The 17,310-nt window shown below is 45.1% G+C and overlaps 1 protein-coding gene across 20 annotated transcripts in view; it reads right to left on the reverse strand.

The window, feature by feature from the left end:
* Positions 1 to 17,310, reverse strand: part of LOC119396471 (plasma membrane calcium-transporting ATPase 2) — a 332,288-nt gene that overhangs the window by 59,337 nt on the left and 255,641 nt on the right. For 16 of the 20 annotated variants that reach the window (XM_037663713.2, XM_037663712.2, XM_037663710.2 and 13 more), the window contains 5 exons: positions 14,807 to 14,899; positions 11,762 to 11,950; positions 9,867 to 10,069; positions 695 to 830; positions 412 to 518 (listed from right to left, as the gene is read on the reverse strand). In XM_037663713.2, coding sequence (XP_037519641.1) covers positions 412 to 518; positions 695 to 830; positions 9,867 to 10,069; positions 11,762 to 11,950; positions 14,807 to 14,899 — 728 coding nt within the window. The remainder of the gene's footprint in view (positions 1 to 411; positions 519 to 694; positions 831 to 9,866; positions 10,070 to 11,761; positions 11,951 to 14,806; positions 14,900 to 17,310) is intronic. The other 4 variants (XM_037663701.2, XM_037663703.2, XM_037663707.2 and 1 more) reach the window with 2 other exon arrangements.

Below are 17,310 nucleotides of genomic sequence, written 5' to 3' on the forward strand. Positions count from 1 at the left end.
CAAAACTTCACGAAAAGGTTTCAGTGGACCAAAGCAGGGCCGGTTTCCCGAAATCGAAGAGCGTTGACAACGACAGGTTGTCCAACAGCGACGACGACCGATCCATTTAACGCTACTCGTATGGCCGCCGTAGTGGTGACAGTTTCAGCGGCAAGGCCTGCTTTTGGCTTTGTGTTTTACTTTTCTGAAACTTTAGTTTTTTAAAACCCAAATACTTGTTCTTCTGAATGTGCGAAGTTTGACTCCTATGGACTTTTTTTGTTCTTTTCTCAAACGAAAAATGGGTGCACGTTACAATCTATGTATTACATTTTTTTTTTTTGGTCGCGGAAAACCGGTGCGCGTTACAATCGAGGGCGCGGTAGAATCGAGTAAATACGGTAATCATAAGGGAGGCACGCGAATACTCACAAGAACTCTTGATGTGTAGGCACTGTTGACTGATATGCCGTACACTATCTTTTCAGCGACAGCAGGTGGAAGGTTTTCATATTTCGGTGATGATTTATGAGTAACACCTGCAAGAAGAACAGATCCACTTAAATTTCAGTGAAGCTCACAGTGAAAAAAAAAAAAAGTATTTCAGACACACGTAACTTAAGCCCATACTTCCACACACCATGGTAAATTACACCAGAAAAAAAAAAAACACTGGTCTAACGAAAAATGTACATCAAGAGCAATGAAGTCTCACCACAGATGTAGCTCTGCACCACAGTCATGCGGTTGGTTGTCAAGGTGCCGGTTTTGTCCGAGCAAATTGATGTTGCGTTACCCATCGTTTCGCAGGCATCTAGGTGACGTACTAAATTGTTATCTTTCATCATTTTCTGAAAAAAGAAAAGTACAATAAATCCCGATTCAGCACAACTGCCAGTGGCATGTGCTTAAAGGGGTCATGAAGCACCCCTTGGGCTGATTGAAAAAACACATCCTGCGGAAAGCTGACACGGCTATGAACTGCTCTGCCAAATATTACAGTCGTGCGCGCCGCGTAATGGCCACAAGCGGAGCGCGAAGTTGCCGTTTCCCCAGGCACCCTCTTTTCAAACAGAGGCCGGTTCTCACTCTCGTCGGTGGGTGGGGAGTCTGTCCGCTGTACGTCGCAAAAGACATAGCATGCTTAGTGGCCGATAGCCGACGTAAATCGAGAGCGGCGTTCGGATCAGATGCGCTTCTTGCCGCGGGGTGCCGCCACTTGCCGGCGCCGCACTCCTCAGTACACGGTAGCCGCACTCGCGCAAGCGAATCACAGCGGGAGAGCGATCGCGTTTCATGACGGGCGCTGGCGTAACTTCTTTCCCCCATGCTATCCCTCCCTGTCTAGCTTCCAGTGCGCTCGCCGGCACGAGAAAAGAGAGAAAGCGCTGGGAGCGTGCGCCAAACCCCCGTAACTCCGCTGATTCTTGACGGATTCGAGAAATTTTTGCGGCAATCAATTCGGGAGGCAGTACACTCCGATACTGAGGCCATTAGATCATTACTTGGAAAAGTGGTTCATGACCCCTTTAAGTCCACAGTCCACTCACAGACCAAACTACTGCACTTGTGAACTGTTTAGAGCCTTGTACTACAGTGGCACAATGCGAAACAAATCCTTGTGCTCCTTAGATGGTTTCAACAGAACACATACTAGTACACTCAAACCTCATTATAACAAAGTCCCATCTGCCATGAAAATACCATCGTTACAGTCGCCGACCGTTTATTCGGACGCCGAAAATTCGGACATGCTCGTTTATTCGGACACCTTCGCGGCACCGCCACTCGTCCCATTGAAGTAATGTAAACTCACGACCGAAAATTCGGACGCCCCACAGTCCGCCGTTCGATTTTCCAGACTCCGGCTGGCTGTTCGAGTGCGACGTTGACCGCCATAACAAGCTGTCAGCAATGTTTACAAAATTTTGATAGGTTGCCAGCACTGAAATGTTGCACTGGCTATAACTGGAGATCGTGCCAGTGTCAAAAATCCACGCAGAAATTACCGATCTCGAAGGCTATGTTTGTTGGCTACACGTAACGGTTGCCTTTTGGCTTTAGCCAGTCAAGTATCCATTGAACGGCTACCACGGCCGAACAGCAGGCCAAGCCAAGCCAAGATTGTAATCGGCTCTGTTAGAGTGACCTAGAATAGGGGGAGTGTCCAAAGCGCCGCGCGAATACATGGAAGGAGCAAGGGCCTTTTGCGGTGAACTTCCGCGCCGCGGCGCTGCCGTGCCGGACCCGTGGGCTTTCTCCGCGGCGGAAGCTGCGTCAAAGCAGCGAGCGTCTGCTACGCGCGTGATATTTTGGCCGCTATTAGCTAAAATTGTGGAAATTTGGGCAACATTTAATACTGCGTCACTGCAACATAATACTGCAGCGACTCATCACACAGAGAACGCGTTTGTGTGTTGTGAAACGGGGTTTTTGTATATATCCTTGCCGCTGGTTTGTCACCGCATTGGTCCACACTTCCGCGGCTGTTTGAGGAACGCATCCTGCGCGCACTTCATCGTGAGAAAAGGCGCTTAGCTTACTTTCGTGTGGAATGACGAACGAACTTGCTGCTGGAGAGAATAAACATGCCTGATAACGCGTTTGCCCCCTTCATATCCTATCTTTTATTTCGTACATTCGATTTGTTTTACAGGGCTGCCTCCGGCGCTCTGCTGTTTCAAGCCATTTCATGCGAAGCCGAATGTGTCAGTCGGCGTGGCCGTGGTACCAAAAGTAAAAAATTACTCGCGTAACTCGCTCCTCGTTCACTTGGTATACACGAAAATTGGCACGGAGGGGCACGGAGGGGCACGAATGTACGTATGCCCAACACGACCGATATGTCATGGCATCACTAACTTGACATGCTTGCCATTTGCGTAACGACTAACAATAATGATATGGTGTATGGCGCGCAAACCCGCTTTCAGCCAGAAATAATTCTGACGATGTGTGATCTGACGATTTCTTTCCGTCAGGTTATAAAAAACGTGGTGGTCACCAATATCGATGTCAACATGTCAGACTTACCCATACATATTGTAGAACTGACCACGTAGGTAAAATGTATGCGAAAAAATTACATGAAAAAAAAAGACATGGTCCCTTATGCATTCGCCTGAGATGACTCGAAAATGAAAGCCATCTTTTTCGTCAGTCGATGCATTGATCCTCCCTCGCCCCTCTCCGAAAGCTTTCTGCACATAATGTGGTTTCGGACTGCCCACAGGATCGAAGGCATTGCAAGCTTTCTGCATCTCACCTGCTTTTACACTGCCTACATCGGGGGCCGATCACGGAGGCAATGGAAAGCGACCATGTCATGTGATGGCGTCATCATATGACGTCACAAGTTCTGTCGACGTCATCGCCTGATGATTTTGTGCATCACTCGTGTTGGCTACGCGGGACGCAGACGGTCAATTTTCGTGTTTGATGAGGCATCTAAGGCTTTAGCGTTAAAAAAAAGACAAACCAAAGAAATGAAACGATAACAGTGCAACATCGTGTATGCCTCCCTTCATGTTACGAGCGATCACCCGAAAACAAACGTGATTCTCAGTTCAGAGCAGCTGATTGCACGCGTCTGCGGGACAAAAGAAGCTTGCTTTACCCGTCTGGTCATCTCTTTATATTTATTCAAGAGATGAGCAGACTCGCTATTTAAGTACTCCGGAGCTTCAGCATGAAATTGTGGTGGACGCTATATTGAGGTCATCAGGAAAAAGCGGGAAATTGCGGTCGGGTGCCCTGTTGGCGCGCACTAAACTGCCGCAGAAACAATTGTATTTTATGTAACTACTCATCCACGTCTTTTCGTAAAGTCTCTGAACCGGGCGAACGCTAACCGCCGAGAACCGTGAAAACATCTAAGTTGAGAATGAGTTGTTTGAAACTGTTTTCATTTCGTATGGTGAAGGCTTGAAGCAATTATAAAGAGGTTTATTAGCGGCGACGATACTCGACGATACAGCGACAGTCAAGGCGGGCCGACTCTCAGTGCGAGCTGCGTTCTCTTCGAGCCGAAGAGGGCGACCCACTAGAAGGTGCTCGAGAGGACGACCCATTACGAAGTTCGAACGCTTCGCTACACAATGCACGCATCTCGCGCGAACGTTTCATACCGACGGTCAGCGATCCAATGATGCAACATGCGATAATATATGAATAAAAAGAAGACACACGTCGAAAAACAGAACAGTTTTTTTTTACGTTTCGGCCGTGGGACCGGCCTTCGTCAGAATATATATATATATATATACAGTAGAATCTCGATGATACGATCACGGCTAATACGAATTTCGGGATGATACGAATTTTTCTGTGGTCCCGGCCAAGGCCCATTAATTTACAACGTGCTTGAGTACGGTTGTTACGAACTGATTTTTGACCCGCGTCGTTTGATACGAATAAACGCCGCCCCACCCAACGCAACGTTGGCCCCACCGACGGCCGCGGAAGATAGCAGCGTGCACTTACGGCGCTGGAATGCGTGCGGCGCCGCCGGTTTGGCACGTTGCCAGCGCCGCCGGCGAGCAGCGCGCGACAGCCTCCAAAATCTGCGCGTATCGGAGGCCGGAGTGTGCCTTTTGCTTTCTCTTGAAGATTACAGATGGCGCTGGCCACGTTATTTTTTTTTTTTTTTCTTGGTGCGGAGGCAGGCCGGCAGGCGGAGACGGTAGAGGCACGGCCCGCGGGAGCTTCTTTCTTCTATGCGTGCCGTCGGACGGAGTGGTTGTCGTTGCTGTGCTCGAGCCCGCGTTCTTGCTTTGTTGTGATTGTGCCTTTTTTGCCGAGTGGCAGCAAGCTATGTCTCGCAAGCGGAAAGCCCTCTCCTTTAAGGAGAAACTGGACATTCTTCGAAAGGTCGATGAGGATCCCAAAAGAAAACGGACGGAGTTGGCTAAGGAGCTAGGCCTCGCAACGTCGACATTAAGCACAATTGTTGGACAGCGGGACTCAATAATGAAGAATGTGCTTTCATTCAACGTCAACGCGAGGCAAGCGAAGACAGCCCAACACGTGAAGCTTGAAGAAGCTCTTCTGACCTGGTTTAAGGAGGTTACTGCAGCTGGTGTGAACATCGATGGCAAAGTGTTGCGTGAGAAAGCCGACGAGATCGCACTTGCTCTGCGCATCGACGGATTTCAGGCCTCAGGTGGGTGGCTGCACCGTTTCAAGACGAGACACGGTCTCGTTTACAAAAGCGTCTGTGGGGAAGCGAAGAAGGCTGACGAGACCGTTGTTAGCGACTGGCTCGCGAAGCTGCAGTCACTCATCTCTGGGTATGAGCCTCGTGATGTTTTTAACGCAGACGAGGCTGGCCTGTTTTTTAACCTTCAGCCTGAGAAGAGCCTTTGCTTAAAAGGCGAAGCGTGCCAAGGAGGCAAGAAAAGCAAAGAGCGAATAACGGTGCTTTTGTGCTGTAACGCCGACGGGTCGGAGAAACTTAAGCTGACGGTAATTGGCAAATCCCAAAAGCCTCGGTGTTTCAAGCGCGAGAGCCATTTGCCGTGCGTCTATCGCGCAAACAAAAAGGCGTGGATGACGGCGGCCCTGTTCGAAGAATTTCTGTCGCTCCTTGACAGAAGGATGGCCTGCAAGAATCGGAAGATTGTTTTGATTCTTGACCAGTGCGCCGCCCACCCGAGGCAAGTAACGCTTCAAAACGTCAAACTGATCTTTTTGCCCGCGAACACGACGACGCACCTGCAACCGCTTGACGCTGGAATAATAAAAAACCTCAAGCATCATTTCAAGGGCCTTCTTGTGCGCCGCCTACTTGCCAATATTGACAGAAAACACGAAGGCGACCTGCGGATAAGCCTCCTGGACGCCATCCATTTTATCGCTATGGCTTGGGATCGAGTAACGCCGACTACCATAGCAAACTGCTTTGCGAAATGCGGCTTCTTCAGGAGTTCCGAAGAGGTGCCCTCAGAGCAGGAAGAGCCAATTGAGGGTTGGGAACTGCTTGATGCTGGGTGTACAGCTGAAGACTTCTGCACGGCGGATGACAACCTCGCCACTTGTGGTGCGCGCACGGTGGAGGATATTGTTGAGGAGGCCACATGCGAGGTTGCCGATTCCAGCGATGATGGCGACAACATAGACGAGGGCGATGGTGAAGGACTACCACCGGCGGCTGAAACGCTGCACGCGCTCGACGTCCTGAGGCGTGCTATGGCCGCTGATGAAATCAGCGACGACACGTGCACGCGTTTTTACGGATTTCAAAGAAGTCTGCTGAGTGACTTCGCGAAAAAAAAGAAGCAGAAAGACATTAGAGATTTTTTCTGCAAGAAATAAATGTTTTTTTATGTGTTCCTAAAAATGAGTTTGCCTCTGACTGTTAATTTAGCTAGTTTTACATGTGTTTCGGTGATACGAATTTCGGCTAATACGAATATTTTTCGTGACCCCGCGGGATTCGTATCATCGAGATTCTACTGTGTATATATATATATGCAAAAACTTGTGGAATAAGGTTAGTTTACCTGACATTGCTTTTCTTTCAAATGTTTGTGCACGGTGAGCCTTGTTGTACGCTACCTCAGAAACAAAAATAAGCCAACAGCATTGCGGTCGTATGGCCGTCTCTACTCTTTTTTATCTTTTTTTTTTGTTTCCCTTGCGTCTTCCCGGTGTGCTCCGTACATAATAAAGAGCTTGTGGAGGCTAATGAATTGTCAAATAAAGCGGTGTGCACATGGCTAGCAAACCAGTGGTGACTATGAGTAAAAAGCTCGTGAAGTCGCTGCGTGCAAGTATTTCAGCTGACTGCGCGTGCCATTTACTTTTGTTATTACTCTTAATTCGCGCATGCGTGATGCTATTGCCCGATTACTTGTGCGAATAGGGTTTTTTTTTTCGTTCTTTGCTTGTGCGTGTCCGTCTTGCACGTTTTTACACACGCACCAACGTTCTCGAACTCTGTGACCGGAACTAGGCCACGCTGATGCCGCTTGACACGTGATTTTTTGCATTCTGTTGTTGCCCCAGCACTAACACAACGCTTAAAGATGGATAAGCTTCATTCCGCACCGCATTACTGAAGTTAAGTAGACTTCAAGTGCCCTGTGTGGAAACGCGGCGCAAAAAACTACAGCGCGTAGCAGACGCCCCTCGCTTTCCGCGCGCTTCCCGAGCGCGGAAAGCCCACGGGTCCGGCGCAGCAGCAGCGCGGCGCGGGAGTTCACGGCAAAAGGCCCTCGCGGGAGCCGGCGCTTTGGACACTCCCCCTATTCTAGGTCACTCTAGCTCGGTGCGGCGTTTGAGGAGAATGACAGCGCATACGAGTACGACGCGGATCCTAATTCGGACAAAGAGAGTACGACAACAGAAGCGCTGCAACATCAATTAGCCCAACGTCGTTTCCTTTTGGCGTGTGAGGGTTTGCGTTGTCAGATGTTTCTGTGGCTAGGCCTGATCTGCATCCCGAGCTCAGTGTCCCGCTCCCTTGTTTGTTGCTTGGCGTGCGAGGCCGTCGGAACTAAAGAAACGCGGCAACTACAAGGCCGTGACGATGGCGAAAAAAGCGGCGATTATTCACCAGGTGGGAGTTCCTTGGGAGTTTTCGCCGAGTTGGGCGATGAGATATTCGTCAGCTACTCGAACCAGCGCATGTGGACAGTGACTGCCGTGATGACGCACCTCCCACACCAGTCATCAAATGCGGATTTAGCATAGGCCGTTACAGTGCTACTGCCGACCATCACGGGTGGCCAAACATTGGCTGAAATACAGGCCGACTTGGTCGCGCGTAAGCGTACATGTGTACAGACGCGCACTGACAAGTTTTTTCCGGCCGCTGGGCCAATAAAAGTGCTTTTTTTCTGGTGAATCCTTTTTTTCGGACTCCCGATTATTCGGACTTTTCGGCGGTTCCCGCCGAGTCCGAATAAACGGTCAGCGACTGTATATCCGAAAATTCGTTATAAACGTTTATTTGCAACACTGTATCCATGACAAGAATATTCTTCATTTACTTCATTATAAGCGATAATTCGTTATATCCGTGTTCGTTATATGGAGGTTTGAGTGTGCTAATGTTTTGAAAACTACACAATACAAAAAGCAGAATTTTCTTTTTTGCTGTTATTTAGTCTCGCTAGTATATACCTGTAATCTCTTTCTAGTCGAATAAGTCCATTCCTGCAGACAGTGTAGTGAATATTTTCGCATATGTCCTGTCAAAAACAGCTATTTTCAGCCTACCCAAGAAACATTTCAATGAGAAAATGGTATATCGCAATGACTTGATACAGTATTTACCTGATTCTAATGTGTACTTTATCTCCATAATATCTCCTCAGAAAACTGCTGGGGCAGGGCACAACTACTGTTAGCCGACTGAACGCAACAAAAGCTGGTGTAATACAAGTTCGAGTGATCAAAAAACCACTGCCACTCACATAGTTTCTTACAATTACCTAGAGGGAAAACTGGCGCTGCGACGCTGTTTTATGCATGGGAATGCTGGAATGTGTCGCATTCGGATTGGAATCATGCATGAAGAGCCCACACACCTCAGAGACTCTTCTGGCTAGAAGCGTTCCTTGCGTCAAAATAATTAATTTTGTACTGTAGCAGCACATAACGAGCTATTTCTTTTTTAGCATGACACAGAAAGGAGTTTTGTTTAACTTTGAAAACTTCTGCGTTTTTACGAAACAGAAAAAGTAGCGAGTGGCCGCAAAAGTGGTCAGCGTCAAGGTCAACGTTCACTCTGACTGTTCATCGTCTCGTTCTTCATTTTGCCATTTGGTTATACCCTGCAGGTAAGTGAAATTTTATTCTAGAATATAATATGGGTGAATTGAGGTCCGTTTATGAAGGCTTTGTTTTAGAGAAGTCGAATTTGTGTAGCCGTATCCCCATTTGAGGCCAAGCCTCACTCAACGCCAGCCAACACAAGCCTCGCAGACACATACACCGTCATCCCCCCCCCCCCTTGACAGCAAAACCTCCCTTAGGAAACTCGCATTGATGATGGCGCCATACGTATTTTCCTCATGGTATTACAGTCGAACCCACATGTAGCGAACTCGCAAAGGAACGAGCATTAGTTAGATATATCGGATCATTCAATATACAACTTTTCATGAAATTATTGCATTTTCAACACGAATTTCGGTGCAAAAATTGGCTTCGCGTCACTGCTTTACAGTAATGTAAGAAACATGCCTTCACGGTAATACGCAGGATTTCTTTTTTTAATTTTGTATATTAGCGCAGTTTGCAGTTGGGGATGCGGGTAATATGCTGAGGCGGGTTATACGCGACAAAATACGGTATAGTTGTAAATAGTGCCTCAAAATTTTCGCACACAGGTGCGCGTACTCAGCTAGCACCAGAAGTGTGTGCTACGCCTTGACCCTCATGTCTCCCTTGTTTTTCAATATCGTACTCAGTGTGCTTTTTGGGATGCCGTACACAATGGGGACATCACACTTCTGTTCTCCGTGTTCGAGTGTACCGATTATTGTCAGCTTTGCGAAGAACAGCAGGTTGTTCAGTTTTACGGCATTAATCGCGCTAACAAAACTAGCGGAGAAGCGAACGGCGACCCTGCACGACAGACCGGTGCTGCAATAACCAGAAATCATGGGGAAAAGAATGTGATGGCAAGCGGTAGTTCCCCCCGCTCACTGTCCAAAATGCATGCGAAAAAGTCCCCTTGCGTGAGGAAAAGCCAACTTTTGGGGTGTTTCGCACTGGCCGATGTTCAACATATCAAGTGCTCCGGCTATTTTTGTTAAATGTTGCTGCAGATGTTCCTACAAATTGACGTTAAAGCACTGCCGGGCTCGAAAATAGTTCAATATAAAAGATAATTCGATTTACCTGATTTCAATATAGTGAGAAATTCTACGGCCACTCACCTTTACAGAGTAGGCGAGGGAGAGAGTGACAGCCAATGGAAGACCTTCTGGGACAGCCACCACCAGAACAGTGACGCCAATGATGAAACAGTTGACAATGTGCTGGGTGTCACTGCTTCTCCAAGGGCGGCCCTCCGCCACGAACACCTCAATCAGGTGTCGCACCACCAGAATAATGACTGTCAGCACTGCTATCGTTGATCCTGCAAGCCACACAGAGGTTGCGCTACAGTGAGAAGCTACTAGAAACAAGCTGGACATAGTAAAACAGATTACCTGGCCATGCCATAAACTTTCGTTAGAGATTTAGAGGAGCAGTGACATATTATTTGAGTTGTAGGAACTTTATCACTAGATTACTGCATGTAAACAAGTGGTGACGAGCACCAAGGTTTGAAATCACTGAAAGAAATTTTTATCTGATACTAAAGTTCGTCTTCAAATTCCAAACTTTGCACAACCACAATCACAGTGCTGTGACACAGATTCTCTGATGTAGTAATAGAGTTAAGTACGAATATGTCATTCACTAAGAAAGAAACAAGAACAACTGTGTAGCACGCGTTTCCCCTGGCTGTGCTTCAGTGTGGCCGCAGCTATGAAGCAATCCACTATAACAAATACCGTGACGCAACAACTTTGATGCATCATCATCAAGGCAAGCAGATCACAGAGATAACAGCCATAACAAACAGTAAAGCAGCAGTGCTATACACCAATTTTTAAAAATATCTTTTGCTTATAGGACGCATGTATCAAGCCCCTACACTCCCTGCATTATTGCACACAAGCCACGAATCCATCTTTGACATTGTATCGTAAATATGTGATGGCTACATTGATTTTCACCTGCTAAAGCTACATCTAGGTTGCCAAGAATGCCTGAACTGATGGCATCGCAACATAGAGTCCTTGCAATTCCCAAAAATTTTATCATGCAAGCATTTTTGTGCAGCACATTGGCAATAGTAGACCGACAAAGCTGAAGAACTAAGCCTACACGGCTGGATTTCACAGCCAAATAGCAATGCATTAGAAGCGCACTGGTTGGGACAAGTTGGTAGTAATTCATGATAAAAGGTTATCTGCGCACAAGATGTAAAAATGGGGCCAGCAGTTCGACACCTGTGATACAACTAACTCAAGTTTTTTTTTTTTTTCCCCTCGCTTGTGCACAATCAACCTTTCATGTAAATATTGCATCTGGCAGGCAACCTGGTCAGACGAGTCTTTTATGACCAATGCATGCTGGCAATAGCAAAAAAACTCCAGGCCTGCATGGAACACGCAGCACAGTCACAGCGGAAACTGAAAGAGTGGCCTTTCTAAGCCAGTTCTAAACTCTCTTGATGCGACTAGTGCAAGCACACTTGCAAGGTACCCATGCCATAAATCATCATAATTGTTGCGAAGTAGGGAAGCACCCACTATGCCATTATTCGTCATTCAGTGGAGAAGCGAGGTACCTGCTACGCATCTGCAAGGCATTATGTGCCCTTTGATAATGCTGTGGCTGATGAAGCATAATGGCTGAGCCTTTTGTAAGAGGTGGGAAGCCTTGAACGACCTACTCGTTACACAATTCACATTGTGTGATGCCCGGTTGTTATTTTACTCTTCCAATACGCCATACTACATCTGTTAACGTGATTCCTTGCCCAACCTGTATAGGGTCTTTTCGCAAAGGAGTTTCAAGCACAAGTGCAGCTCTGTAGTAGAATACTCGACTGCCACACTGAGGGCCTGGATTCAAATCCCACTCAATCTTGGATATTTTTTTTTTCATTTTGTGTGATAACAGTTATGGACACCAGCGGTGGCGGCAGACAACAGCGCCACAAAAGCTGGCTGTTGTGATCGCATCACTGTAAAAAATGACATTCAGGATAGCTTACCAACATATCCTATCTGGATGGCCAGCTTGGTGAGCTTGGCTTGCAGCACAGACTTCTCTTTGCGGGGGTTGCTGTCTTCAGCCGGAGAGCTGGCTGCGACAATGGAATCCGCGCGGGCAGGTTCCACGTGAGTGTTGGCAGTGATGTTGCCCAAGTGCGAGTTCCCAGACATGGCCGCTTCTTCGTCCGCTGCAGCATCGCGTACGATTCGAAGAGATGGAACGTTAGCGGTGAAGGAACACTGTGACATGACATAGCGACCTCCTTCTGATCAAACACCGCTGGCGTGACGTGTAAAAGGTATGCTAGGAGAGTTGCGAGGTAAGTGATACAGCTTTCTTAATATTAATGAGAACTAGCAGACAATAATGCCAAGGATAGAAGATAATTGTCTGCTAGTTCTCATTAATATTGCGTCTAACAAAGGAAAACGAGCCCTTAAAAAGCCATCTTCTTTCCTTCATTCACAGCTTTTTGAAGTAATTCCTATCACTAGCATGACCTTGTGGTTCCACTACAGCACCAGAGATATAACAAAATCTTGTCCTGCTAACTGCTCACGTCTATGATGCAAAATGGCAACCCTGTGTACTCTCACTGAATGAGACACATCAATTTAGGCCTAACTAGACTAATTTTCACCTTGTGTTCCATACGTAGGCATAGTTTTAGCTCATAGGCCTGTCCAACATTATATCACCTTTAGCACCGGTATGCATAGCGACATGAAATCGCTCTCTCGAGCCATTACACATTTTAGGCAACCTGCTTTAAAATTTCCGTGTTGCGTTTCATTCTTTGAGCCGAGTGCAAATCATATCCTTTGCGCCATTTCAACTATCTGGTTAGCATAAATCTCTGCGGTTAGCTTCTGTCGGGCTATTTACTTTTTGCAGCACATACTGCCTCGTACAGTTTTTTTTTATAGGAGCAAAAGAATTGGCTATACCACTGCTGTCTCGTGCCCCAGATCACCTCAAAATATTTTGACAAATCTCAAATAGAAGCATGCAAGAGCTAAGGTGCCTGTCACACATAAAAACGATACGCAGTTCACATTCTTGCACTGATAACAGCTCTGTTTATATACGGCTGCACAGAGTTTAATATGCATTAATTACAAATCTAAGTATAACACTATCAGCCTTGATTCTCCCAGCAAGAAAGTAGTTGAAGCATGGAAGCCTGTGTCACTTGGATGCGAATTACGTGTTTTGAGTGTGGTAGGCACAGCGTACAATAAAGCACTCACGAAGCTATAATAAAGTAGGCCTCACTAAATGGTACTTCTCCCTACATTGCGGCAGTTTCAGAAGTATTTGTTTAAAGTACCAACAAAACGAGTGGCTAACCTGTTTGTAATGACATGCTTCAATGACCTTCATTTAATTTAAATTTCGTCCCACTATATGACAACCATAATTTAGAAATCTAACAGTCTGCAACCAATTCAAAGCAATTAGTAATCTCATTAGAGCAAAAAGTCAATACATTATTCAAAAAACTCAAACTCATAAGAAAGCACTGTTTAAAACAAGCAAACAAAATACAACTCTCAAACAAAAAAACACAGACCCACACGGTGCAATGTGTAAAGCAAAGTGTAAGATGACAAACGCATGCATCACAAGCATAAAAACCCAACACACACCAGGCTTTTAAAGTGGTAGTACGATAGACGTATCATTCAACTAGTTTTGCGTATCGCATGTTGTGCAGTCAGCGAGAAATACGCTCAGTGGCAAGTGTGAGTGGGCTGCTCAGTGCAGACCTACAAACACACGATTAACGCAGGCATTAAACAAGGAGGAATGAGGCTACCAGTCACATACAAACAAAAACTAAGATCCAGCAGGCAAACCCCTACTTGTTCTGCACATTGCAGTAATTAAATGCACATAATGTAAATGGATCTTCCAGCTAGAACACCAGATCCCTTGCACTGAAATTTCATGCAGAGATCAAATGTTATGGTGAATACATTTTAGTTACCATGTGCTTGAATGCAATGCTTTCTTGTTTGATCCATAACAGGTCGAAAGAACGCACTAAATATTTATTTCTGGGATTTCACGTTACGAAGTCGTAACCTAAGCTGTGGATTAATTTCGACCACCTGCAGTTAACATGCACCTTATGACTCCTTTGCCGGAGTGCAGACAGTGCAGCTGGGAATTTATAAAATAAAAATAAAAATATGTCTTCAGTAACACAGGACTTAAGATTTCATTTTTCACAGTAAGAGAACAGTAGCACCACCTGTACATTGAGAAAAAAAAAACAGCTGCTATAAAGACCATAAAATATAGTTCTGTTTTGTTCCCCAGATAGCACACAACAGGTGTTCCTCCACTGAAAATTTTGTCCAGCATTCTTTCAAACTGTAGAAATTCGAACTGCCCAGATGAAATTGCAAGTAGATACACAACTTCTTGCACAGTATTGAAATAAACATGCAGAATATTGTTACGTAACAATATCAGGACTCCTAAGTGAAATGTGCAGAAGTTTAGCTGGAAGAACCAATTTTCACCAAGCTCTCTTTATCAACACAAAGGCCTGTACATTAGACAGCCCGCCTAGGAGCCAGTCATAAGATATGACCACACAATCCCTTTGATCCCAACATGAATGCTTGCATGCTATCAAAACATGCCGGCATTTGTGCCTCAGTACCCTCATTCTCCATGTTGCCGCCGTTAAGGCTCTTCTAGTCAGGCACATGCAGTGGTTTCAGTTCAAAACAGCCATGTCATACTTCATATTCCTGCAGTTTGCAAAAGCATTACGTGCATTCACAAGCCACGGGCAAATCGCGAAGCTTCTCAATACTTTTTAAAAAAGACGTGAGGGAGAGGAGACGAGAGAAGTGCGAGGTACAACAAAGGCATCAGTGAGGAAGGAGCCAACACCCAAGCAACAGAATGAGTGGGAGGTGGAGAAGGATCCCTGTTATATACGCTCTTTCAAAAATTAATTGGGAAAACGAGAAGAGACGAAGGACAACCAAACAAAAGGGTAAAAAAACAAGACGAGGGCACACACTCTGGTGGTCGTTCTTGCTGAGGCATACACTACCATTTGGGTCAGGCTGGGTGAGTGGCGACAACTCCTTTTCGCCAGCTTCGACGTAGCATGCTGGGGGGCGCGCACAACAGGGGTGGAGGCGTCAGCAACAAAGCAGGGAGAGTAGACGAGGGTGGGAGTGGAAGAAAAAATGAATTCCGGGGAGAAAGGGAGCAAAAAGGAGGAAGGGGATGATCGACCCCGCAAAGGAAGAAGAAGGAAAAAAAAAAGAACACAATGTCAAACCAGTAGGCAAAAAAGCAAATCTGATTTATGGCAAACTTAGCAGTACTCCTCTCGTGGGAGAAAGAGAAAAAATTAAAGAAAAGAAAGATAAAGAACAAAGGATAGACGCAAACCCTGCCCCTCTCAGGGGCTGTCATCCCTCTACAATTTCAGCGAAAGGCAGGACTTATTCCATGCTTTCAAAAGCAGCATTCACAGTCTAATATCAAGATGCTCTAACCAAAGCTGCAGATATCATGGTTGCCACTCAGCGTTGGCTTAGTGAAAGGAAAACAAAAAAGCTGTTTTTATAAAAGCAATTTCCTTTTGGAATCCTGGGTGTGTAAGCTGCTAGAGTACAAGTTTTCTAATGCGTACAAGTTTTCTAATGCAGCCCAAAATGCAAAACGATGAGACACGATTCTGTGTACAGCTGGTGAGTAAAATTGCTTTAGGGTTAACTAAGCAGAAAGGGTAAATGCATCGAGGTAGCACATACAAAGTGTTAGTATAAGAAAGCTGTGCTCGGTCATGTCTGAACATGGAAAGATGTCATCAAGATTGCATAACGGTAAAATTTTTCTGTGCACAAACATGAAAATATAGCTAAGTTGAGAAAATAAAGAAGAGATAGAAATTAGTCTTGACAGGCCAGATTTCACTGAAAGATTTCCACTTTAGTTTCACCGTCAAATGAGAGCACTACTAAATTGACATGTAGTCATTAGTTCATAAATTTCGGTCACTTTAGGGCAAATAGCAGAAAAATGGTTCCTGGCGCACTTTTTTTTTTTCATTTCGTTTTAAATCAAATGCAATCCTTCGGTACTAAACAATCTGTTAGCTTTTACAAAAAGAGCCAAAAAACTCTGTTAAAACGAACTTTGTGCGAAAATTGCAGTGGGTGACACCATATATATATATATATATATATAATGTGTATTTTTTTTTCTTAACGTCTTTTCTGGTATACAACGTTTATCTGAACTTACTCTAAGCTACCTTCAATTCTGAGCACACACTCTACCAGTCAATTTTAACTTACTATTTCTCTCATGTGTCCCTTTGAAGCAAGGTTATTTACATAAAATACACGTTGGAAGCATTCCAAGAGACAAGCAATGTTAGTAAAACAAGGCAAGCAATAAAAGCAATAAAAAGCAATGTTATTCTCTTTCACGCACACCATGCATTCAGAGCTGGTAAACCCTGCAAAAAAATTAATCACAAAGAATCTGCTCTTTTCTGCACGGCAATGCAACATAACCAAACTTTCGTTACATAGTTAATAGACAAGCTTACACTCTGATTATGGTGAAGCAAAAGATGCTGCATACTTACACACACGAAAATAACATAACACAAAAAACAAAGTAAAGCGCTGACAGCCCCGCTCAAAAAAGAACCGCTTCTACACAGGACTGTACCATTCAACATGCTTGCCCCGTGATCTCAATTAGTCACAAAATTGTAATTTTGTGGTTAGTAAGAGCAAATGGCACAAAAACATGAAAGAGCTATCCTGTATACAGCAGTAAAGCTAAGAATTAGAGTCCTCAGAAGATGTCCTCCAAACGTGCACTTTTCAAATCTTTCTCTGGATCAATGCTTTTGTAGAGTGGCATTAGGTAGATACATAACCTCTGGGACACTAAGCTCTATTAAACTGGTATATAGCATGGGTACATTTGTAACATTTTAATGTTGTGCCACAAGAGGTTTGTGTGCGGTTACTACAGATACCCCCTCGCACGCATTTAAGACGCAGTACTGGTGGTACAAAGTTGATGTTGTATTCCCTACACATCATTTCTACTTAATTCTTCACAGTCTATATCATGCTCACTGCCACCAAGGTTACCCTTTACAGATATTATTAAAGATATTTACAGATATTAATACAGATATTATTAAAGTGCTCTTTCCGAAGCCTTTTCTTTGGCAAAAACCACACGATCAACTTTGGCACTCTACTTAAGAATATATTAATAGTCCCATCTCAGCTTCGGTTAACAGAACACATGCTTTTTAATCCTTTGTTACGCAGCGCTTCATCCGGCAGCACTACGCAGAAGTGCTCACCACACATCTATAAAAAAGGAAAGGTTAGTATTTTCTTAATATTAGCATGCTTTGCTTTCATGCTTGATTCAGCGTCATGCTATCATGAAATAAAGCTAGATCCAAGAACAATATTCCAAATGAGGAAATCATAAGGAAAAAAATATGTCTGAAGGCATTCCAAAAACATGCAAAAA

The sequence above is a fragment of the Rhipicephalus sanguineus genome, chromosome 6, assembly GCF_013339695.2.
Source record: "Rhipicephalus sanguineus isolate Rsan-2018 chromosome 6, BIME_Rsan_1.4, whole genome shotgun sequence".
Lineage (NCBI taxonomy): Eukaryota > Metazoa > Arthropoda > Arachnida > Ixodida > Ixodidae > Rhipicephalus > Rhipicephalus sanguineus.